The sequence below is a fragment of the Erinaceus europaeus genome, chromosome 19 (assembly GCF_950295315.1).
Source record: "Erinaceus europaeus chromosome 19, mEriEur2.1, whole genome shotgun sequence".
NCBI lineage: Eukaryota > Metazoa > Chordata > Mammalia > Eulipotyphla > Erinaceidae > Erinaceus > Erinaceus europaeus.
In genome coordinates this window covers 24,779,023-24,804,758 of record NC_080180.1, presented here as the reverse complement: position 1 = coordinate 24,804,758, position 25,736 = coordinate 24,779,023, and the positions used below count along the sequence as shown (strand labels likewise).

At 44.1% G+C, this 25,736-nt stretch overlaps 2 protein-coding genes across 6 annotated transcripts in view; both read left to right on the top strand.

Moving 5' to 3' along the window:
• Positions 1-11,912, top strand: part of SLC26A9 (solute carrier family 26 member 9) — a 34,482-nt gene extending 22,570 nt beyond the window's left edge. For all 5 annotated transcript variants that reach the window (XM_060178733.1, XM_060178731.1, XM_060178732.1 and 2 more), the window contains 5 exons: positions 436-717; positions 3,871-3,925; positions 4,899-5,044; positions 8,592-8,663; positions 9,759-11,912. In XM_060178733.1, coding sequence (XP_060034716.1) covers positions 436-717; positions 3,871-3,925; positions 4,899-5,044; positions 8,592-8,663; positions 9,759-9,806 — 603 coding nt within the window. In that variant the 3' untranslated portion in view covers positions 9,807-11,912. The remainder of the gene's footprint in view (positions 1-435; positions 718-3,870; positions 3,926-4,898; positions 5,045-8,591; positions 8,664-9,758) is intronic.
• Positions 11,913-19,144: 7,232 nt separating this feature from the next.
• Positions 19,145-25,736, top strand: part of PM20D1 (peptidase M20 domain containing 1) — a 38,524-nt gene continuing 31,932 nt past the window's right edge. Inside the window, exons 1-2 of the mRNA XM_007523122.3 lie at positions 19,145-19,401; positions 21,576-21,662. Of these exons, the coding sequence (XP_007523184.1) occupies positions 19,233-19,401; positions 21,576-21,662 (256 nt within the window). The 5' untranslated portion in view covers positions 19,145-19,232. The remainder of the gene's footprint in view (positions 19,402-21,575; positions 21,663-25,736) is intronic.

Sequence of the window (25,736 nt, the reverse complement as noted above, 5' to 3'; positions counted from 1 at the left end):
TCCTCTATCCATTTCTCTCTGTCGTATCCAACAATGACGACAACAATAATAACTACAACAATAAAACAACAAGGGCAACAAAAGGGAATAAATAAATATTTTAAAAAACCAGAAAGAAAAAAACAAAACATAAAAAAAGGAAGGAAGGAAGGAAGGAAGGAAGGAAGGAAGGAAGGAAGGAAGGAAGGAAGAAAGGCTTCCCCCCCAGAGCAGAGTGGGCTGGGGCTCCAGCGTCTCTCTAAGAAGGTTCTCCCAATTTTGAACAAGAGAGACTCAGCCTAATGAGGGGTTCAGGAACCTCCCTCACATGTGGGATTTTGGGGCTCATCCTCACCACCTCCAGGCTCAGAGAGCACCACATCTTCACATGTGAGTCCCCCAATGGCTGGCCCAGTGGGAAGCTCCTTGACTCTGCTCCCCACCCCCACCCTCCAGACCATCTCCCTGCAGGAGCTCCAGCAGGACTTTGAAAATACCTCTCCCACGGACCCTAACAACAACCAGACGCCATCCAATGGTGCAAGTGTGTCCTACATCACTCTCAGCCCTGATAGCTCCTCTGCTGCTCACGGAGAGACACCGGCTGCTGCTGAGGCACCGGGTGAGCCCCTGGACCTGCTGGCCAGTGTACCACCTTTCATCACCTTCCACACCCTCATCCTGGATATGAGTGGAGTCAGCTTTGTGGACCTGATGGGCATCAAAGCCCTGGCCAAGGTGAGGCTCTGGGGGCTGCCCCCAACACCTTCACCCCTTCTCTCCCATGCACCCCTTCTTTGGAGGCTTCCTACAGTCAAGATAAAGGTGGAAGTTCACCCTGAGAGTAAGCAAGAGGCTCCTGAGGGTCCCGTCCCTTCCCCCAGATGCAGCAAGGACAGGATGGGACTCAAGATCAGGCCCAGATAGCCCACAACAGTGAGTGGCTGGAGAAGGTAGCACAACTCTGACCTCCTTACCTCACCCCTCCCCAGCACCTCTCTCTAGCCAAAGTCACCCCATATTCCTTCACAGACCACCAGGAACCCAATGCAAGATCCTCTAGGTCTGCAGGGTCCAGCTCGTCCTGGTTCCTGAGCAGCTCCCCCTCACCCATCCACTCTGTCATCAGAGCCAGTGACCCAGGAATGGGAAAGAAATCATTCAAAGGGGCAGGCAGTAGCACACATTACCATTAGCTGGGACCTGGGTTCAAGTCCCTGGCCCCCATCTGCAGGGGAAGTTTCACAAAAAGTAGAACAGTGTTACTGGTGTCTCTCCTTTTCTCTATCTCTCTCACTCTCTCTGTTTCTCACTCACTATCAAGATGAAAGAAAAAGGGAGGGAAATGGATGCCAGGAATAGGGAAGCTGTGCAGGCACTGAATCTCAATGATAACCCTGGTGACAATAAAAAATAATATTGAGGGGGTTGGGCGGTAACGCAGCGGGTTAAGCGCAGGTGGCGCAAAGCACAAGGACCGGCATAAGGATCCCGGTTGGAGCCCCCGGCTCCCCACCTGCAGGGGAGTCGCTTCACAAGCAGTGAAGCAGGTCTGCAGGTGTCTATCTTTCTCTCCCTCTCTCTGTCTTCCCCTCCTCTCTCCATTTCTCTCTGTCCTATCCAACAACAACATCAATAACAACAACAGTAATATATACAACAATAAAAAAACAAGGGCAACAAAAGGGAATAAATATTTAAAATAATAATAATAATAATGAAGGGAGTCGGGTGGTAGTGCAGTGGGTTAAGCACAAGGATTGGCGCAAGGATACCAGTTCGAGCCCCCGGGTCCGCATCTGCAAGGGAGTCGATTCACAGGCGGTGAAGCAGGTCTGCAGGTGTCTATCTTTCTCTCCCCTCCCCTCTCTGTCTTCCCCTCCTTTCTCCATTTCTCTCTGTCCTATACAACAATGAAGGCATCAGTAACTACAACAATTTAAAAAAAAAAGGGCAACAAAAGTGGAAAAATAAATAAATAATAAAATAAATAGTAATGATGAAGAAAAAAGCCTTTGGGACTGGCCGGTACTACATCCAGTTGAATGCACACATTACCAGTCACAGGGCCCAGGTTCAAGCTGCTAGTCCCCACCTGTAGAGGGAACACTTTACAAACAGTGAAGCAGTGCTTCAGGTGTCTCTCTCTCTCTCTTTTTTCTTTTTTTGCCTTCAGTGTTATCCTTGGAGCTCCGTGCCAGCACTATAAATCCACTGCTACTGACAGCCATTTTTCATTTTTTAATTGGATAGGGCAGAGAAAAATTGAGAGGGGAGGGGAAGACACAGAGAGAGAAAGATAAGACACCTTCAGACCTGCTTCACTGCTTGTGAAGCAACCCCTAGCAGGTAGGGAGCTGGGGGCTCAAACCGGGATCCTTGTACGGGTCTTTGTGCTTTGTACTATGTGTGTTTAACCTGATGTGTTACCTCTCCATCTCCCCTTTCCTTCTCAATTTCTCTGTCTGAACCAAATAAAAAAATAATAAAACTTTAAAATAATAATAGTAACAATAATGAAAATTAAATTTGAAAAATAGAAAAGAGGTAGGAGAGCATAATGGTTATGCAATGGTTATAAGGCTCCAAAGTCCCAGGTTCAATCTCCAGCACCACTGTAAACCAGACCTGAGCAGTGTTCTGATAATAAACATAATAACAATATGGCCAGGGGTAGATAGCATAATTGTTATGCAAAGAGATTCTCATGCCTGAGGCTCCGGAGTCCCAGGTTGAATCCCCCGCACCATCATAAGCCAGAGCTGAGCAGTGCTCTGGTAAACAATAAAAAATATTTTTAAAAGTAAAAAATAAAAATGGGAGCTGGGCAGTAGCGCAACAGGTTAAACACACATGGCGCAAAGCACAAGGGCCATCATAAGGATTCCGGTTCGAGCCCCTAGCTCCCCTCCTGCAAAGGTTCACTTCACAAGTGGTGAAGCAGGTCTGCAGGTGTCTATCTTTCTCTCCTCCTCTCTGTCTTCCCCTCCTCTCTCCATTTCTGTCCTAACCAACAACAACAGCTATGACAACAATAGCAACTACAACAAGCGCAACAGCAAGGACAACAAAATGGGAAAAATAGCCTCCAGGAGCACCAAGCCACAGTGATAATCCTGGAGGCCAAAAAAAGTAAAAAAAAAAAAAAAGATAAAAATTTTAAAAATTAAAAAAGAAATAATAACAATAATAAAGATAGAAAGAACCTCAGTACCCTACTTCCTCAGCCCAAGCAGGCTGCCCACCTTGAATATAAGTGTCCCTCTAATAACTTGCAGTGTCCACCTCAATAGCAGGGAGTCAGCATCCTCAGAGCTGGCTTCCCACGGCACAAGGGGAGGTGGGGGGGGGGGAGCAAGAGTGGAGGGCGGGCAGTGAACTAAGAAAATAAGGAGTACACAGACTGCTGCCAGCACTGACCAATGCACAGAAGACTTCATCCCAGACCATGGGCTCATCCTAGGCCCCCAGACAGGCCCCCAGACAGGCCCCTGGAACAACACAGGCCTTGACTTAAGTCCTGGTCAGGGCCCCAGGTCTCCCCTTCAGTTTCAGCCTGAAGCCACAGAGGCAGGACAGAGGCCTAAGGACCTGGGCTACTGACAGCAGAGGCCTGGCCCTGTAGGAAGGGGTCCTGGAGACTGAAGTGCCCTCCTCACTGGCAAGGTCCCACTTCCTCCCTGAGGACTCTCCTGAGGGGCCCTCAGCCAACACTGCAGGCAGGAGTGGTGTGCTTTCACTGCTATTTTTATCTCCAGCTGCCAGAACTCTCAGGATTGCTTGTTTGTTTGGCTTCTCCTCTGAAGTCTAGTGTCTTGTGAATGGCTTTTGAGACCCACTCAGAACATTCCTTTTGTCTCCCTCCCCCAATGCCCTCCCCAACTTTTCTAGCTGAGCACCACCTATGGGAAGATCGGGGTGAAGGTCTTCTTGGTGAACATTCATGGTAAGAGCAGGGGACCCACGGGGACTAGAAGACTGGGAGAGGGGCCTGGAATGGGATTCCCTCCCCCTGGGTTGGTGGGACACTGACTAGAGATGGGTGGAAATGAGAGTACCCAAAGATCCCTCCTAAGCTGCCTGCTCATAAGGAATTAAGAGTGTGGTTCAAAAACACTGTGACCAAAATGCGTACAGCCTGGGAGTTTCCCCAACAAAGTGGGGATCCTGGAGTTAGGGAGACAACAAGAATTCAAATATGCCCTACCACTGATTTTCTATGTACCTTTGACCAAGTCATTTTATTTTATCAATTAGATAAAGTCAAGAATTTGGCTAGATGAATGAGAGAGGTCTTCTTCAAAACTGAGAATCTATGAATCTGTGTGAGCATAATATTTTCTCTCTCTCTCTCTCTCTCTCTCTCTCTCTCTGCCCAGGGGACACATAAATACATGGTTTTATATACATACAACCTCCAAAATGCTCTAGTAGCAACCTACCCATCAGGACCTGCCTGGGCATCCCCAGTCTCAGTAGTGCTCCTCTTGAGGAAGCAATGGCAATGACACTCTGTGTGGGTGCTTCAGAGTCAGTCCCCATGCTGCCTCCTACCTTGACTGAACACTCTCAGCCGTCAACTCCAGGATTTGGTGGCAGTAAGGGCTCTGTCTCACAATGGAGGATGCATGACAGGTCTAAGTAAAGAGAGGAAGGATGGACCCTCAGAGAGCAGAATCCACTGTGGCCTCCAGCCTTTACCTCTCCACTGCCACACAGGACCTTCTCCTTGAGTCAGACTACTTCCTTCTGCCCAGGGTTGAATATTCTCAAGCTCCTATTGCCCTCTGCTGTCCATACCTGATATTACAAGGGCAACACCAAGGCCTTGGAGGGCCCTCCTCTCCCTGCCCCTCACACCCTTCAGCCCCCATCCACAGTGACTGTGGTCTTGCTGAAGGGCCTTTCCTTCCTTCCAGCCCAGGTATACAATGACATCAGCCATGGAGGTGTCTTTGAAGATGGGTGTGTAGAGCACAGTCACATCTTTCCTAGTATACACGATGCAGTCCTCTTTGCCCAGGCAAATGCCAGAGCCGTGGCTCCAGAACATGACTTCCAAGAGGTAAAGTCCCTGCAGCTGGGGAATTTAAGGCCACAGGGCAGCTAAACAGCAAGACAGGAGGGGCAGGGCACTAGAATCAACAGAGCAGCCACCAGAGAGGAGGTTCAGTGCTCAGGTGCAAAACAGGCCTTGACTACGGTCCCTGGCCCTACATTTGGCAGGGTGAGGCTGCAGTTCCCAATCTCGAGAATAAATAAACGAATCTTTTGAAATAAAATGGCCCAGGAGGTGACACAGTGGATAAAGCATTGGACTTTTCAAGTCCTAAATTATATCTCTACCACTCGGGGGGGGGGGGGGGGGAGTTGTATTTCTGGCATCACACTGCCAGAGCAATGCTCTGGGGCTTTCTCTCTCATTAATGAGTAACTAGTTTTAAAAGAATATAAAATAGAGGAGAAGTTTTAAGTTCCATTACCAAGTTTGTAATTTAACTTTTCTGAAGTTGTCATGGAAGCATTTTCTTCTCCGTAAAATGGGCATCTGAAACCAACATTGCCTACTTCACCTGGAGTTTTCTTTTTGTTTTCAGGACTGATGATTATCTCTATGTCACCTGAAAGTGTTTTTGCATACTGTAAAGTTCTTTATCAATATTAATTCCCAGGGTTAGGGAAATAGAATAATGGTTATGCAAAACCACTTTTTTAAAAAATATTATTTGTATTTATTTTTATTATTGGATAGAGACAAACAGAACTTGACATACAAGGAGGAGATAGAGAAGGAGAGAGACAGAGAGATACCTGCAGCCCTGCTTCATCACTCATGAAGCTTCCCCCATGCATGTGGGGACCAGGGGCTTGAACCCAGGTTCCTTGTGTACTATAATGTGTGCATTTAACCAGGTGTGCCATCACCTGGCCCCCACCACTTTTTTTTTTATAGATTTAATAATGACTGACAAGATTGTAGGATAAGAGGGGTACAATTCTATACAATTCCTACCACCAGAGTTCCGTATTCCATCCCCTCCAATGGAAGCCTTCCTATTTATCCCTCTGGGAGTATGGACCCAGAATCATTATGGGGTACAGAAGGTGAGAGGCCTGGCTTCTGTAATTGCTTCTTCACTGGATGTGGGCATTGACAGGTCAATCCATAACCCCAGCCTGTCTCTATCTTTTCCTAGTGGGGTGGGGCTTCTGGGGAGGTGAGGTTCCAGGCCACATTGTTAAGGTTGTCTGCCCAGGGAAGTCAGGTTGTTGTCATGGTAGCAACTGCAACTTGGTGGCTGAAAACCATTACGATATAAAACAGAACAAATTGTTTAATAATCAGGAACCTAAAAGTAAGATTATAGCTGATGAGATTTGGGGTCTCCATTTTGGAAGAAGCTAGGAAGTCTATTTTAGGTATATTCCAAGGGGCCCATGACTTCACTAGTTTTTGCCTGAGCCCAACAACTAACATGCAGGTGGGCTGAAAGTATTGTCTGGGAAGATGGTGTCAGAGTTGGAAATAGAACTAGAAAGCTGTATCAGGGCAGAGAGTAGCTCCCAAATATGGGAAAAGTATATAAATACTGTTAAGTACAGACTTCATCTATCTGACCTGAGGCCTATGTCTACTCATATTCAGCACAAGAGCCTATGTAACTTCTGCATCACTGTAGGTCTGAGCTCACATTCCATGGTCATAGCTAGGAATATTCCAGGCTGCACTCTTTTCAAGACCAGTCTTCCTCGAGTGGCAGAGTATATTGATCCAGCTTTCCTTCTGGGTATGGGGCAGTAGCAAAACCATTTTCATGCTTGCAGCTCCAAAGCTCCAGGCTCAAATCCCACACCACCATAAGCCAGAGATGAGCAATGTTCGGGTAAAAATTACTGTAATAATAAAATTAAATTAACTCTCAGATCTCACCAACACCCAAAGTGTATTGTCTTTGCCTACCACGCTGGCACTGCTTGCCCCTCCTCTTTCACTCTTCTCAGAAGACACTGGAGGAAGGGAAGGAGGGTTTAATTTAGCAGAGCTCAGAGATTTCCGGCTGGTGATGGATGAAGAACCTGAAGCCAGGTTTTGTCTCAGCTTCTTGACATTTAATTTACTAGCTCAGTTAAGTGGTATGCAAATGAGCTACAAATAACCCTGTCTACGACTCCAGAAAGCTAAAGAAGCAGGAAAAGGTTTACTCCAAGGCACCCCTGGGGGTAGGGGCCCCCTTCTGGGTCAGCATCTGCCCTCAGCCTCCCAAGACTGTGACTTAGACTCCTATTTCAAACCCATACACACATCCCTCTGGGTCACAGGAAAGATTTTTCTGGCCCTAGAGGAATCGCTTGCTCTTTGCTTCAAGACCCCAATAAGGTGAAACCATCTGTTGTAAGCATTGAAAGATTGCCTGAGAAGCACAGGGCCTTGGCTGTCCAGCACACAGGGAGGGGAACTATGGGAGCAAAGCCTTCCTGGTCACCAGGACAAAGAGAGATTCAGTAAGGGTCCTTGTCATTTTTTATGGCAAAAATAGTGTCCAGGTGTGAATTCATACATTCAAAGTAATTTTTATTGTACATGACATATTGTATATGTTCATATTATAGAGTGTATTGTGCGGGCAGGGCAGTGGTAGACTATTACTATGTGCAAAGACTCAGATTTGAGCCCTCACTCCCCACCTACAGGGGGAACATTTCACAAGTGGTAAAGCAGGTCTGCAGGTGTCTCTCTCCCTCTTTCTCCCCCTCCCTTCTCAATATCTCTCTGTTCTATCAAATAGAAAGAAAGAAAGAAACATAATATAACTGCCAGGAATAGTAGATTCATAGTACAGGCACAAAGCCCCAGCAATAACCATGGTGGCAATAAAATAGTAAAAAAATAAATTAAAAAATAACAGAGTATATTGACATGTTTATATCTTATATGTGCAACACAATGAGTTAGAAAGCAGCAAAGTGAATTTGCTTTTACAAATTCCCAGAGAAGGGAAATGATTCCCCAAAGTTAGTTAGCCATCTTTCTTTAGATTTATTTTGTTTTATTATTTTTATTTATTTTTTGGATAGAGACAGCCAGAAACTGTCTGAGAAGGAAGAAGAGATAGAAAGAAAGAGAGACAGAGACACACTTGCAGCACTGCTTCACCACTTGTGAAGCTTTCCTCTTGTATGGGGGGACTGGGGGGCTTAAACCCAGGTCCTTGAGCATTATAGCATGTGCTCTCAGCCAGGTGTGCCACCACGCAACCCATTTTATTTTATTTCATTTTTATAGTAGAGAAATAGAGAGACCAGAGTGCTGCTTAGTTCTGATGGTGCAAAGATTAAACCTAGAAGCCCTGGGGCCTGGAGCCTGGGGCCTCAGGCCCTTCAGCCAAGTGCTCTACCACTGTGTCACATCCCCAGCCCTGAAATGCCCCTGAAGCATACCTGCTAGTGTAAGAGGAAAGACCCACAGCTGTGGAGCAGGTGAGGGAAATCAGGGAAAGACTGGGGAAGGAAGACAGGTATTACAAAACATGGTGCCCTTGGGCACTGCCATTTGCACAGACTTTGTTATCCAGGGCTTGGGGCTCATCTTATACCACTTTTCTCCTTTCCAGGCTCCAGTGGACACTGAACTGTCCTTGTACGATTCAGAGGAGGACAACCCCAGCTACTGGGACTTAGAGAAGGTAAACTGAGACTGGCCATGAGAAGGGAGAGGAAACAGACCCTTAAAGTCCAAGGTGTTTACTAGGCAATCTCACCTCAGTCCAGTGCAGTCACCTTGAAGACAACAACATTTCTCATCTTTCTTTTAATAGCAAGGCTTAATTCTTCTCACTCCCAGACTAGCTCCGGGGAGGAGGGGGAGAGACACTGGACAGAGTCCTAGAGAACCAATAGCTATTCTTAACTCTCCAACACATCAACCACATGATCTTGGACAAACCACATAACACCACAGTTTCCAGTTCTTATCATTGTAACCTAAGAGGAATAAAGTAACACTCCTCCCTTCTACCTCACAAGATAAGCAGGAGATGCATTTGTCCTTTCATTAATTCATTAATTTAATAATGTATGGAGTGCCTAAGGTAGTTCCAGGGCAGCACATGTCAGTGAATGAATCCCTGAAAAACATATTCTGGGAAAACTAGAGGAATTCTAAGGGTATGAATTTTTTAAGTATAAATATTAATGCATATAGTCAGGGCCTGGGAACTGAGAGCTATGCAGATGTGAGAGGTTATTGTGCCCACAGGGCTCTAAAGTCTTGGCATGCACAACAGCACTACTGCAGTGCCCTGAATGAGGAGAAACCAGATGGTTAGGTTTAGAGACCTCTGGCTCTCTGTTAGAAATAACATATCACTTTGTGTCTCTTTCCATTTGTTTAAAGCTTGAGAATCCATGGTCCTCTCCCTGAGAGTGCTGGGAGTGCCTTTCCTGTCTTCACATGCACATACAACTACACACATACACACTCACACACACACACTCATATATACCCACACTCACTCATACACACTCATAAACCCACACACTCACATACTTACTTGCACACTCATATATACATATACACTTACTCATACATACTCTCAATCAAATGCACACTCACATACTCTCAAGTACATAATCACACACACACACACACACACACATAAAACATGTGCATGTAATGCCTCTTTCTGGGTCCACAAGGTCACTTGGTGGTTGTAGTCACTCTGAACCCCAGCAGATCTCACTCTCCCCTATTCCCCTTTTCCTTCTTGTGATCCCCACAGGAGATGTTCGGGAGCATGTTCCATGCAGAAACCCTCACTGCCCTGTGAATTCCCAGGCCCCACACTGCCTCCTGAATGCCAGGCTCCTGGGACTTCTGGAAGAATAAGCCTGGGATTGTAAGGAGTGGTGGGGAAAGGAGTGCGCCACCCCCAAGATTCTCCTCCTTCTCTCTTGGCATCACTAGAGCAAGCCAATCCAGCAGCAGGGCAAGTCACCTCTTCCCCTGACCCTGACCCCTAGGAGCCCAATCAGCTAAGCCCCTGCCCACTCTGCCACTCCCACCCTATCCTGCCCATGGCAGCTGATGGGACCCCTGACTTCTGAACCCTGTGAGCCAAGGAAAGAGGGAAAGTATGACTGCTGGCCTGAAATACAAGCTTCAAGAGGGTTCTTGGGCCTGCATGCCTTAATGTCACAGGGTGTCACAGGGTGTCACATTGTCACAGGACACAAGAACAAACTTGATTAGGACTCTGTGACTTGTCCCTTCCCCACTTACCCACACTGTCCTGGCAGCTCTATGCCCCACAATCCTGTGTACCCTTCCTCCTCATCTCAAGGCAGCTTGGACTTATCCAGCCATCAGATTCTAACCTGGCAGGTGACAGAGTCCTCAAGGCCATCAGAGCTATCAGTGTACCAGCCTCCTAAAGCATTTTTCACTAGCCTATCCTTGGAGGCTGCTCCCTTCCATTTGAAAACTGGGAAGGAAACCAAGGGCACAGGCAGAATCCTCTGGCAACATAGCAACAGGTACTAGTTAACCTGCACAAAAGCTTTTGGGATCCTTTTTTTGTACTTGGACCTCCTATGGGGGAGAGGGTGCTAAGTGCCAACCCAAGGTGATCCAGGGAACTCTGGTCCCTGAGAGCACCCCCACCCTGACCTCAAAGCCCATCTGGAAAATACCTTCCCCACTCAGGAAATCTTTCATGTCCTTCTTCATGTGCAAAGAATCAATGACATGATTCTCCTTTTTTGGCCTGTGGCACCAGGCCTTCAGGCAAAGGAGGAAGTCCCCATGTGACCCTTTATGCAGACCATGGAGAAGGGTTGAGATGAGTGGTTCTTCCTGTCCAGGAGTGCCTCCATAAACTCAGGACATGAGGCCACCTTCTTCTGGGGAAAGTAAGAAGAGGGGCTGTGTCCTCAACTAGATAAGGAAGTAGCTAGACCCCTCCCCCCCACTGCTGACTTGAAAACCTTTCCCATTTGCAAGTGTTTTGGGGGAAAAAATCTGAGAAAATGCACAAGACACCTGCTGGTCTCTCCCCACTGCTTCTACCAAGCTCCTTCAACTTCAGGAACCCTGCCAAATAGGCTGGGCTGGCCCTGCCTCCAACTCCTGACATCTACCTGATCCATGCTGTGTGTCTATCTGAGCACTGAGTGGGCTGGTCCACTAGCAAGTCCTCCTAGAGTTAAAGGAAGAGGCTGCTGGTGAAAAGCCAGCAGATTCTTGGCCTCCAAGTGTTGCTTCTCTGTGAATCTATTATGCCACCTAACCACCAATGGAACTCAAAACTTGGAAGGCAGAAGACAATGTTATCTGGGATTCACTGCGTGCATTACCAGAGTGCCAAATTCCAGAAGGATGAGAGCCTTCACCAATGACAACTCGCCCTCCCAGAATCCACCTCTTTCCAAATCCAGCTCAGGCTGGAGAGGTGGGGGAAGGTCAGAGAGCCTTAGGATATTGCAAGTCAGAGTCCCCTCTGATCCAAGTATCTGGATCCTGAGGACTTGAAAAGACTACTAAGTGCCACCACACCCAGATTTGCCAGGGATTTGGTGGCATGGTGGGTGTGGCTTTAGGAAGACCCCTCCGTGGTGTACAAGGGAGCAGGTGAGATTGGACACAATGGGGGTGAGATTAGACATATGGAGGGAAGAGAAAGACATTGAACTTCACTGTTGGAATATTTTGGAAAGAACACAGACTTGCACAGACGGCTCTCAGGGCAAGAATGAGAGTAAGGTAGAGGAAGAATCCAGAATTTCAATACTTTTTGAATGTTCTTAGTGATAATGACATGTGGTGATGTAGTCCTCAGGACAGACTGGGACTCTTGAGATATTTGTGTAACTTATTTAATTTAAACACTGTTCTCCTTTTGTTTTGTTAATAAAGTAGTTTTTGCAATGTGGACAAAGGCATGCATTTGTTTGGGTGGTTTGTACAGGACAGCACAACAGATCACCAACTGGAAGAACTGAGCTCCCTCTTCCCCCCTCCTGGCTGAGACTTCTACAAGAGTCCTCCTAGTCTTGGTTTTCCATTCCTGGGAATAAGTGGACTACCATCAGGAAGGGAAGTGGGGAGAGAAGAGCTGAGCAAGGTAATCGCACACTCAACACCAGTGCCCTGAAGCAGTGTGGACATATGGGAGAACCAAGTCCCATCATCTCTTCCCTATTGCTTTCAAAGGCAAATTCTTAACTTTATTTATTTTTTTTTTTGAAAGAGACAGAGAGAAGTAAAAAGGGAAGGGGGAGATAGAGAGGGAGAGAGAAAAAGAGGAGGGGAAAAAGACTCTTACAGCACTGCTTCACCACTTGTGAAACTTCCCCTCTGTGCAGGTGAGGACTGGAGCTTGAATCTGGCTCCTTTTGCACAGAAAGTGCCCACTCAACCAGGTGTGCTACCACCTGGCCTCATGGCTACTTCTTCAACACTCATAAGTATCTGTCAAGGGCCAGTCCTATCAACATTCAGTAAATCTTCCAGAATCCTTGGTTTGGGGAAATCTACAAATGAACTTAGCATTTCTCACCCCAGTCTCTGAGACAATGCCAAAAGGACACAGCATTCAGGAGTCCAACTCTGTTTGCAAACAGTAAAAAAAAAAAAAAAAAAAAAAAGCGGATCAGAGGAAAAGACAAAGAGCAAATGTGTGAGACAGAAAGAGAGGAAAATGAGAGGAAAGACAAAGCAAGAAAGGAAGAGTGGTGAACAGTTATCAGGGAAGAGATACGCTGGAATGAGGAGACTAGGAGAGCCAGAAAAGGGAGAAATGGCTGGAGGAGAGGATATACTTCAGAGAAAGGGGAGTTAACAAACTGCTTTACCTGTTACTCACTGTCCTCAAAGATCTGAGTAAACGAGCGATTAGCGTCTGCCCTCCCTCTCTCCCCCCCTTCCTTCTCAATTTCTCCATCTCTGTCCAACAAATAAAATAAAATAAAATATTTCAGTGAATCCTTTTTTTTCCCCCTTTGGTCATCAATAAGCTTTCACTAATCTGGATCTACCTTTTTAGACAGGAAGAGAGAAACATGGAGAGAACAAAAGAAAAGAGACCATAGCACTGAAGATTCCCCCAGAGCAGTAAGGGGTCAGGAGCTCAGACCTGGGTCACATACATGACTTTTTTTAGAATAATAAAAAAAAATTAAAATTAAAATCTTCCTTTGTTTTTGTGTAAGAATAGTTTTTATTTGGCCTTAATTTGCCTTTGTTTACAAGTCTATAGATATTACAATTTTATAGAAGTACATTTTTTACCTCCTCAAAATACATTACCCCCACCACCACTTCCCATTGATCAATCACCAAATCCTTTCACGAAAGTCCATCAGACCACCACTACTCCTACAAACTCCCTCCTAACCCCAGTAATCCTTTGTTAGCCTGAGTACTGCTGTTTAAATGCTTAGTCTTTCTTGGGCTTTGCTTATTAATCTGGCTTTGTTCCCCTCCCCACCCCATGGGTGAAGTCATTCTATATCTGCATTTCCGGAGTCCTTCTAGTATCTCCTGTAGGTCTTGTTTAGTGAGAATAAATTCCTATATCTGTAGCTAGACTCATAAACTCTCGTTGTGTCTCCTTCAAGCCTGATGGATAGCCTCGTGGGATGAAGTGTTGTTGGGTGGAGTCCTTTTTACACTTTAGAATTTCTGTTGACAAGTCAGCTGATAGTCTTACAGAACTTTACTGGTGACTTACTTTTCTCTAGAAGACTTCAAAACTGTCTTTGGTCATTTGCCATTTTCACTATTCATGCCTTGGTGAATTATGTTTGGATAAATTTTGCTTGGAGCCTATAGACACTCCTGGGTTGGGGGGGCTATCCTCTAATTTGGTATAACTTCTCAGCTAAATTTTAACTTTTTTAACTTTTTTAAAATTGTATTTGTTTATCATTGGATAGAGACGGACAGAAATTGAAAGGGAAAGGGGAGATAGAAAGGTACAGATTCAGAGAAATACCTGCAGCTCAACTTCACCTCTACTTTCCCCCTGCAGTTGGGGACCAGGAGCTTGAACCCAGGTTCTTTCACAATGTAATGTAGGCACTTAACCAGGTATGCCACCGCCTGGCCCCCTCAGCTAAATTTTTTTCAAAAATTAATTTCTCTCTCTTTCTCTCTTTCTCTCTCTCTCTCTCTCTCTCTCATTCTCCTTTTACCTCTATGACATGAATGTTGTTCTTCTTGATGCTGTCCCATAACTCTCTAATATTATACTATTATCCTCATTGGTTTTACTGGATGGGGTTTTTTTGTTTGTTTGTTCTCTTTTTTTTTTTTTTTTTCTGGTGGGGGTGGGTTACTTCTACTGCCTTGCGTTCTTGTTCTAGCTCTTTGGTGTCTGTCTTCTTGTAGATGTTGAGAGAGAGAGAGAGAGACTGCTTAGCTGTTACTGCACTCTTTATTCTTCTGTCCCTCTGATGACTATTATGAATCTATCTATAAATCTCTTCATTATTTCTCTAAATTTGTTTTAGTCCTCCATAATTTTCAATTTAGCAAGCACCTCTGGGACTATAACTTCAAAATCTTCATCTAGGTTTATATAGCTCTGTTGAATTGTCTACTGTCCTGGTTCAACATTGCAAGCAAATTACTTTATCTTCTTATTATGTGTTTTCCATGAAGATGATGAAGCAGTTGGTGCCAGGTGAGCGAGATGGTGGCAACAGAGACAGGGGGCCTAGCAAGAACTGGGCAAGCAGTTCTTAGAGCAAGGAGTGAGTTGAACTGGGCTTGAGCTGAACCAGGCATGGACTGAGCAGGTCTAAGCCGAGTCCAGAAGCAAGGAGCCCAGCTGGAACCAGAGGGGCTGAAGCCAAGCAGGCTGAACTGGCATGTATTGAGACAGTTGCAAGCTGAACCCAGTAGCACCACAGAGGCAGCTGGCCTGCAGTCAAGGGCTATGGCAGAAGCAAAGCCCACTCAGGTGGCTGTAGTAGAAGCAGTCAGGAGAAGTAGCTAGAAATGGCAGTGGTGCAAAATCCTGGCTGGGTGATGTGGAGACAAGCCCAGACTAAAAGTTCACCTGGTTAGGAGAGCCTCTCTGTCCTCTCCACCTGGATTCTGTTCTGGGCTTCTCCCTTTGTTGTTAGTTTCTTTGAGCTCCAAACTCAATGCTGGTTTTTTATGTTGTAGTTTTTGTTTTGATGGTGACAGAGCAAACAGAGGCAAACTCCACTGCCATGTTGGCTAGAAGTCTTCAAAAAATAAAATGTGTGTTTCAAGGGACTCCCAGAACTGGCCTCTTATGATCCCATGCAAAGGAATCTGACAAGAGATCAAACCATCGCAGAGATGGCTTTACTGTTGGCTCATGTGTAGGCACGGGGAGGCCCTGGGGCAGCAGTACAGGTGCTGGCTCATGTGGGGAGCTCACACCAGGGTATGGAGACAGTTCCTGACCAAAGGAGACCTTCCATTCACCCTTCACAGAGAAAGAAGGAGTAGGTTGAGCCTTCCAGTCAGTGTGTAGGCAGTGTGGGAGTAGATGGGACTATCCATCCAAGGGTAGATGACCAAAGTCCTCTAGACAGGGGCAGCTGGCAGCAGTCAATCAACAATTGGGGATGGTTTATTGCATAAGGGTCAGGAGGGCAGGCACCTTCATAAGTTAGAGCTACACAGTATGTATGTATGTAATATGGTAATGTTGCATATCAACACTTGTGTTGTTTGGGGTCAGTAAGATAGCTCACCAGGGAAGGCACCTGCTTTGTCATGTGCTTGATTGAGATTCAAGCCCCTGGTACCTCACATGGGAGTACTATAGCACTGAGGGAAGCTTTGGTGCTGTGGTTTCTCTCTCTATTGCTCTCTCATTTCCCTGTATCTGTTCTCTATCTATCTATATCTATATCTATCTATCTGAGATGATATAGAGATAGAGATAGATAGAGATAATGACTGAGTTGCTGTTAATATATTGCTGTAGCTCTTTCAGTAGACATTTGATGTATTTAGATAGCTTCTCATTGGGTGCATAGATGTTAATAAGTATTAATTCCTCTTGATTGACTGATCGTCTGAGCATTAAGTAGTGTCCATGCCTATCTTTTTTAATCTTATCTATTTTAAAATCTATCATGTCAGATATGAGAATAGCTGTTCCTGCCCTTTTTTGTGGGCAATTGGCTTGTATGATAGTTTTCCATCCTTTTGCTTTGAGTCTGTGTTTGTCTTGTTGAGTTGGGTGGGAGGTGGTGGTGCACTTAATTATATATATTATATATAGTGTGCAAGGACCAGAGTTCAAACCCCCAAGCCCCACCTGCAGGGAGGAGTACACAAGTAGTAGGGCAGTATAATAATTAAAAGACTACAGGGACAGATTTGGTTTAGGAGTTAAGGAAATGGGGAGCTTATTGTTATGCCCAGAGCTTCGAGTCCCAATCTCACACAAAGAAGACCAGAATCACATGCAAGACCCTTTATTAGCAAGCTTAATCTTGGGCCGCTAACACCCTTACACGCAAAGGGAGAGTCTGCGACCCCGATCATTTTTCATCCCACCTTTTTATAATTATCACAGTGTGGGTACAGGTGGAAATATTTACACAGAACAAGGAACAGTTTGTTTCAGGTTAACGGATGTTCTCAATATTCGGGGCTTTTCTCTAACCTCACACTTAATACATTGGGGTATAGTGGTATGTTATATAAGCAATGGGGCAGAAATATCTGCTAGTCATAATGTCAAAGAGCCATGAGTCATTTAAGTTAGTTTTACCAGAGCTGAGCTCCACGTGTGCAGCTCCCAGAAGAAGGCACCATGGCAGGGGTCAGGAGAAGAAAGCAGACACCCAGAGCACGAAGAAGTTAGTTGTAGCTGAGTTTGCAGGAAGTTAGCTCTGGCAGGCTGGCGCTTAAATAACTTCTGACACACACACACTCTCTTGCGGGTTTGGCTAGCAGGTTGATGTCAGCCATTTGCTAATTACATCCCAAAGTCCTGTTATGAACAATGGGAGCTGTGTTCCAACAAAGCAGATCTGCAGGTGTCTTTCTTCCTCTCTTCCTATCTAACTCTTCCTTCCATTTTAGTTTTTCTTTGTCTCTATCCAATAAATTAATTTAATTTAATTTAATTTAAAAATACATTTGAAGAAGAGGAATCAAGCTGCAAGCATGGCCATTGCTTTACTGGGTGAACCATACCTTAGTCCTGCAGATGGAAACTTCCATCTTGTCTTTTTTTTTTTTTTTTTTGTAAATAGTTTGGAGATTAAACAGGACCAGGCTTTGGAATTATCAAGTTATATGACCTTCTGGATAACAATGAGTTATTTTATTTTATTTTATTTTATTTTTTATTGATAGAGAACCAGAGCTTTATAAAGAGAGTGAGAGAAGAAAGAAAATAAGAGAAAGAAGGGAAGAAGGATGGAAGGATGGGAGGAAGGAAGGAAAGAAAGAGAGAGAGAGAGAAAGGAAGAAAGAAAGAGAGAGAAAGAAAGGAAGGAAGAAAGAAAAAAAGAAAGAAAGAAAGAGAGAGAGAGAGAAAGAGAAAGAAAGGAGATTACAAGTAGGCAGGGAAATAGTTCAACTGGCTAAGAATTGGATTTGTATGCCTGAAGTTCCTAGTTTGGTTCCTGGCACCGCATGTACCAGAGTGATGCTCTGATTTGTCTGTTTCTGTCTAATATGAAAATCTCTGTCTCTCATATGTAACAAATAAATAATTTTATACAGGTCAGTCAAGCTCATAAACAGAACTATGAAACTCCTGGGGACCCGGCAGTAACACACTGGGTTAAGCGCATATGGCTTGATGTGCAAGGGCTGCTCAAGGATCCCAGTTGGAGTCCCCCGGCTCCCCACTTGCAGGGGGGCAGTTTCACAGGTGTCTATCTTTCTCTTCCCCTCTCTGTATTCCTCTCCTCTCTCAAGTTCTCTCTGTCCTATCCAATAGCAATAACAACAATACAACAACAAAATGGGAAAAAATGGCCTCCAGGAGCAGTGAATTCGGAGTGTAAGCACAGAGCCCCAGCAATAACCCTGAAGGGAAAAGAAAAAGAAAAAAAAAAAAACTTCTAAAGGATAATCTAATAGTGGTTTCATCCAAACTGAGTTTAGCCCTGGATTGTGAGCATAATTTATCTTTAAAGTTTACTGATGATATCCTTATAACTTAGTTACACTAGGTGATGAAATGTGCACAGGAAAGCACATTCTATAAGATAGACATATTTTAAAGCTATGATAATTTAGATAGTCATATCAGGCTAGGAAAAAGCAAAGCAATCAGTGGAACAAAGTAAAAACCCTAGTAGCTGCCCATTCAGATAGGGAAAATTAGTGAATTACAGAGTTGGCAGATCACTGGGGGTAATGATAGACTGTTTCATAAACAGTACTGGGAAAGTCAGTGATCTGGCTGGAAAAAAATAACCCACATGTAGGGAGGAAGCTTCACTAGTGGTGAAGCAGATCTGCAGGTGTCTCTCTCTCTTAATATCTCTCTTAATCTCTCTCTCTCTCTCTTAAATATGTATTTAGTTAGTTATTCTACCATAGCACTGCAGGGAATTAAACCTGGGACTTTGGAGTCCCAGGCATGAGAGTCTGTTTGCATCGTATGCTATCTACCCCTGCACTCTCTTCCTCACTATCCACCCCCCTTTCCCTCTCGATTTCTGGCAGTCTCTATCCAATAAACAAATAAAAAATAATAATAAATATTTTTAAAAAGAAAAAACTCAAAGTGAATCATTTACCAAAAAAATCAATAGAAGTTTAAACCTTTAAAATATATCGTATTAAAGTATGTGGCAATAAAAAAGACAAAGAAAACAGGTCACTAACCAAAAAAGAAAGGATTGCCCAATTTAGCTATCTTATCTTATTTGCTATATTTATTTATTTTATTCAGTCATTGCATTTTACTTTGCTTTTCCTCCCTTTGGCTTGCTGTCAGAGTAGAAGACACCGGCAGGCATGACGTGACAGTCGCCTGGAATCCTATCTCATCTCTGGGGCTACACGGTCAAAATAAAGGGCAAGATACCACAACCTCCAGAAGGCCTTGCGGCTCTAGGGGCGGAAACGTCTCTTCAATTGGTGGTTCGCAACCCTGGTCAGACTGTGATTTGCCTTCACTGCGAAGGGGATGGGACTAAGGCAGTTGTGGGAATTGGAAGAGTAACTGGGTGGGGAACGTGAGCTGGGTATTAAGGTACAAACTCCATCTGCAGACTCTCAGCCAAGACGTGGGACAAGCATGGCTCGGCCACTCGTGTGCGCGCTGGCACTGGCTGCTTTGCTATTACTAGGTATCGCCGCTGTCTCCAGAGCCAAGGGCCTGCGGGACCAGGAGCCTCGGCAGGGTTCTCGAATCCCTTCACAGTTCAGCGCCAAGGAGCGCGTGGGGATGAAAGAGGCGCTGAAAGGTGAGCCCCGTCCCCGTCACCTGTTAGATATGCAGGGACTTTTCCTCCTCCAGACCCCGGGTCCCCCTCTGCCGGACAAGGTCTACTTTTGGAGCTCCACCTCCGCGACAGACCTCAACCATTGCCCGAACCCCCACCCCAATCCCCCACACTCCCAAACCCTCGCCCGGCTGGAAGCTCCAACTTCGCTCTTTCTGGCATGGCTGTCACCCACCATCCATGTTGCTTGGGTAGCTTTTATTTATACTTTAAGATCTTCAGAATAATTTTCATTTCTTCATTATCTTTATCTGAAATCTTAATCTTGGAGTGGGGAAATAACATAGTGGTTATGCAAAAAAGACTTTGCTATTTGAGATTTCAATTTTTTAATAATAAAAAGAGAAATAAGAATAAAACAATCTTATCTGCATAGAAGGAACAGTGAAGCCTAGGTCAGTTCTCGGATCTCACGACCCCACCACAAAGAGCAGACATCTGTAGGAGCTCTGCTCCAAGGAGTTTCCAAAACAAAAATGTGAGTGGGAGGTTATTCCTAAATTCCTCTCCCAATGAAAAGATAGCTCTCCCCTATACTTCAAATCAAGGCTTAAAACTCATTGACCTAAATCTGTATTTTTCCAGTAAGAGAGAAAAGTTTCTGTTGAGTGCCAGAGTCTGTGGCATAATGAGATGTTTCCTCTATTGGGCTTAGTGCCAGTCCTTTCCCTTTCATTAAATAGTGCATTGAAAGAAACTGCCTACCTAAACATGTGCAAGCAGATTCAGGGCCTAAGGGCTAACCCTTGCAATAGTCTATAAACGGTGCTGGGGACTAAGGAGATAGCATAATGGTTATGTAACACACTTATGCCTGAGGCTCTAAGGTCCCAGGTTCAATCCCCAGCAACACCATAAACCAGAGCTGAGCAGCGCTCTGCCATCTCTCTATATGTGTTACTTAATTAGAACAAAAATAAACTATTTATAGTTATAGTACTAGGTCTGGGCAGCAGGGCAGGGCTCCCCAAGTTGTATTACAGTGGACAACCACTCTAGAAAAAGTCTTTGCACAGAAAACAGAAAAGCTCATAAAAACCTGAAGTTGATACTTTGTAGCAACATAGTTTTGAACTCTAACTGACCAGAGGATAAAACTCTTGTCTGGGGTCTGGCCCTCATGGGAACAGTTTATTTCATATTTTAAAATCTTGGTTTTTTTTTTTTTTTTTTTTTACAGAGCACTGCTCAGCTCTGGTTTATGGTGGTGCAGGGGATTGAACCTGGGACTTTGGAGCCTCAGGCATGAGAGTCTCTTTGCATAACCATTATACTATCTACCCCTGCCCTCATATTTTAAAATCTTAACCACTACCTTAGCCAAAGTTTAGTACAGGTTTAAATCTGCCTTTCAGCAAATTCTCCCTCGACACCAATCTGCCCTAAGTATGTTTGTTCCCACAGTATTTAGATTGCTAGTCTCTAGAATATTTGTTGTCCTCACCTTGAAGTTTGCAGTGGAAATGGTAAATCTTTACCAAGTTAAAACTTTCAAGTCCCAGTTGGTTGCACCTAGTGGTGATTCAGGAACTGAGACATCTGAGTGGGGTGGATAAAACTATTTAGGACTGGGGGACTTGATTGGGAGTTTCTCGGTCCACTCCTTCCCAGGCTTCTGTGCCCCAAAAGTTGGCCTTGGTTGAGGAATCAGAGTTTGGTTGAACCAGTCCTTGGGAAATAGGCCTGCTCCACACAGAGGACACAAAAAGCCTCATTCATGGGGACCCAGGAAAAGCAGACTCCTTGCAGGCACCAGAGGGATGGCGGGTTCAGATACTCAAGGTGGCCTTGGGTAGCAATATTTTTTAAACACTTTCCCACTCTGACTCAGGGCCCAAAATATACCCATCCAGTCCCTGTGAGCCTAATTCAAACTCCAAGACCTAGTTTTCAACCCCACTTCTGTTGTTTGTTTCTGGGCATCTTTGAGCAATTTGACTAACCTCTCTCAGCTTCTTTCCTGACTTGCTAATCAGGTGAAATAACAGTACCTACTTCTCAGGATTGTTTTTTTCTTTCCACAAGAAGATAATAATTGCAAAAGGACTTATTTTTTTCATACACAGAAGGCTATGGGAAAAATCAATGGCTGTTATCATCCATAATCTCACCTCTGACTGTATGACTTTTAACAGGTGCTATCCAGATCCCAACAGTATCCTTCAGCAACACAAAATCCAACACAATGGCCCTGGCTGAGTTTGGAGAATTCATTCAGAAAGGTCAGTCACAAACTGGTGGAAAGAGGGGGCAAAGGTATATCTGGAGAGTTTTCTTTTGCAAGGTGATAGATAAAGAAGTCTGTTGTGTCACTAATCAGCTCTAGCTTCCATAGGCCTCTTTTGCATTTGTAGTAGTGGATAGGAATAGGAGCCCAGAAGGTGATACAGTAGATAAAGTGTTGGGCTTTCAAGCTTGAGGTACCCAGTTCAACCTCCATTATCCCTGTGTGTCAGAGTATTGCTCTGGTTCTCTCTTCATCCCCTTTCTCTCATCAATTAAAAAAAAAAAAAAGCTTTAAAAAAATAGTGGAAAAGGGGAGCCAGGTGGTGGCACACCCAGCTAAATACACACGTTACCATGTGCAAGGACCTGGGTTCCAGCCCCCACTACCCACCTGCAGGTGGGAAGCTTCATGAGTGGTGAAGCAGGTCTGCAGGTATCTGTTTTTCTCCCTCTCTATTTCCCTTCTCAGTTTCTCTCTATTCTATCAAAGTAGGAAAAAAGAAAAAGGAAAATATGGCTATCGGGAGCAGTGGGTTTATTATGCTGGCACTGAGCCCATGGTGGCAATAAATAAATAAATAAATAAATAAATAAATAAATAAGGAAAGGTATAGAAGGGAGAATCCAGGACTTAAGAGTAGAGACAGACTAGAGACTATAGATTTGCCCTTGGAAGAGCTAAGGCATGTAACTGTTGGGCTAGAGTTTGAACTCTCAGTCTTTGCCCTCAGTATGTATCAATCTGTTAAGTGTGATGTAATCGAAAGATAGGAATAGGGATTCCTTCTGTGCAAGTTTCCAGAACTATAACCCAAGCTATTCTCACCCCTACCATGTACACACCTATACACACACCACCACCACCCATGTCCAACTCCACGTTCACCGCTAACACATTTCTGAGCTTCTGTGTACTCAAGAGCTCTGAGTTGTCACATCAGTCTCTCCTCCTCCCTGCCCGCACCACCACTAATGGAGCTGAAGAAGGATGGTTCAAAGGGAAAAGAGACTAAGAACTGCTACACACACACACACACCCCATACACATGGCAAATAGGTCACCTTTGTAAATGAAATGGAAATCAGCTAAATTGTCCAGGGTGGGGGCTGGGGAGGTAGCATAATGGTTATGCAGGAAGGTTTTGACGCTTGAGGCTCCAAAGTCCAATGTTCAATCGCCTGTCAAAGCCAATCAGGACTCTGGTTTTAAACAATTATAAATAATACTGATATCAAAGTTGTCCAGGGTGGGAGGAGCTGGTCTAGGAGGCAGCAAAGAACCTCTACTCTGGAACAGGGGGGTCTGGAGTCAACCTCCAGCATTCAGACTGAGGCCAGTCTTACTAAGTAGGAGATTGAAATGGTGAAGTAAATACAGAGTGTGAGTAAATTAGATAAGCAGACTGGCTAAAATAGAAGCAGATTTTGCTTCAGTTTTCTGTTCTTTTCAGGTATTCACAGAGGGCTATGTGGATTCTTACAACTAATCCTCCCCCCAAAACTACATAAAAGTGGGCAGGGGTAGATGGTATCTTAGTTATACAAAGAGACTCTCAAGCCTGAGGCTCCAAAGTCCCAGGTTTAATCCCCACACCACCATAAACCAGAGCTGAACAGTGTGCTAGTTAAAATAAATAAATAAGGACATAAAAGTGCTTTCTCCTATGTGTCTAAGGCCACCTGTGCTAAAATCTATGGCACCTGAACAATTATCCCTAAGAACATCCACACCTGCATACAGAAGTATGACCTTGTGCTAGAGAATGCATTCTTAGCTTCACAGAACACAAATAATAGGAGAGTTGTTTGTTAAACAAAAACCTTAAGTTCACATTAAATTGGGTAAATTTGATAAATTGGATACTATTGAAAATTTAACATAACCATTCATAGTCTGCATAGCCATATAATATGCACTTGAGATAACATAAGTCACGCAAGTTAGACCTTGAGCCATTGGCTGGCCTGATCATGGAGTCTTAATGGGTGTGTTATTACATAACACAGGGAAACAGAGGCAGCAATTATTTCAGAGATGCCAAGGTAAATCAGGAATTAGATTGATTTTTGCCCTGAAATATGACATGTTTATAAAACTGGGTGTTTCCAGGGGCTGGGCAGTAGAGTATACATATTACCCTGTTCATTAGAGTGTACATGTTACCCTGTTCAAGGACCCAGGTTCAAGTTCCCAGTCCCCATGAGCAGGAGGGAACTTCACAAGTGTTGAAGTAGTGGTGCAGGTGTCTCTGTCTCTATTCCCCCATCCTACTTTCCCCCTTTCCTATCAATTTCCCTCTGTCCTATCTAAAATATTTTTTCATTTGTTTTTTAAAGTTTTTTTTACATTTATTTATTTTCCCTTTTGTTGCCCTTTGTTGTTGTTGTTGTTGTTATTGATGTCGTCGTTGTTAAATAGGACAGAGAGAAATGGAGAGAGGAGGGGAAGACAAGAGGGGGAGAGAAAGATAGACACCTGCAGACCTGCTTCACCACCTATGAAAGGGACTCCCCTGCAGATGGGGAGCCGGGGACTCGAACCAGCATCTTTATGCTGGTCCTTGAGCTTTATGCCACATGTGCTTTAACCATTGAGCTACCACCTGATTCCCTCATTTATTTATTTTTTATTATTACTATTTTGACAAGAGCACTGCTTAGCTCTGTCTTATGTGAGATTGAATTTGGGACTTTGGAGCCTCAGGCATGAGAGCCTTTTGCATAACCATTATGCTATCTACCTCCACCCTTCTTTTTGTTTTTTATGTTATTTGTGATTATAGTGGGTTACCCGATTATAGTCCCACACCATACCCACTACCAAACTTGTGTGTTCTCACTCTCCCAACTCCCAGAGATAACTACCTAGTTTTTACTAGGTAAAAATTCTCAGAAACAGTTTGCTTGCTTGCTTTTTTTCTTTTCTTTTTTTTTTTTTTTTTGTGTGTGGGAGTTTGCAAGTTCATGTGTATCAGTTCTCTAGACTCCAAATATGAGTGAAGCCATCTGATAGTTGTCTTTTATCTCTTTGCTCAATTCACTAAACATAATCACATCCACTTCCATCCATTTTTGTCCCAATGGATAAAATATCTTTTTTTCATGGCTGAATGATAGTCAATAGCATATGTGTTCCGTAACTTCTTTAGCCAGTTATATGTTGATGGGTACTAAGGCTGCTTCCACTTTTTGACCACTGTGAATAATGCTGCTATGAATATGGGGGTGTTTCCTGTTTTGTTGACGTAAACCATTTTGGATAGGTGTTTATGTGTCCTTTGTATAAATGCCTAAGAGTGGTATTGCCAGGTCATAGGGTAATTTCATTTTATTTAAGGGCTCTCCATACCATCTTCCACAGGGGCTGCACCAGTTTGCATCCCCTGTTTTGTTGTCATTTCCTGTTTATTGATGTAAGCCATTCTCTCAGGTGTGAGGTGGACTCGAAGTGTAGTTCTGACTTGCACTTCTCTAATGATGATTGATGAGAAGCATTTCATACATCTGTGAGCCGTGTTTGGGGGGCTACCTGTCCAGTTCTCTAGTCAATTTATTTTCTATTTTTAGTGACTTAATATTGATTTACAAAATTATAAAGGTAATAAGGATATAATTCCATAAAGTTCCCACCACAAGATTTCTATGCCCCCATCCCCTCCATTGGAAACTGCAGTAGTTCTCCAAAGGCCACAGCTAAGGGCTAATTCTGTAACTCTATGTCTATATTAGATAGATAGATAGATAGATAGATAGATAGATAGATAGATGGATGATAGGTTGTGGTTTAGTATTAAGTTATGAGGGTTCTTTTTTAGGTTTATTAGTATTTTTAATTTATTTAGGTGGAATGTTAGTTGTGTTTGGTTATACAGCTGCTAGATAGATAGCCCATTTTTTAAATGATCCTACCTTCACTTTCTTTTTTCAAAATTTTTTTTTTATTTATAAAAAGGAAACATTGACTAAACCATAGGATAAGAGTGGTACAACTTCACATAGTTCCCACCACCAGAACTCTGTATCCCATCCCCTACCCTGATAGCTTTCCTATTTAACCCTCTGGGAGTATG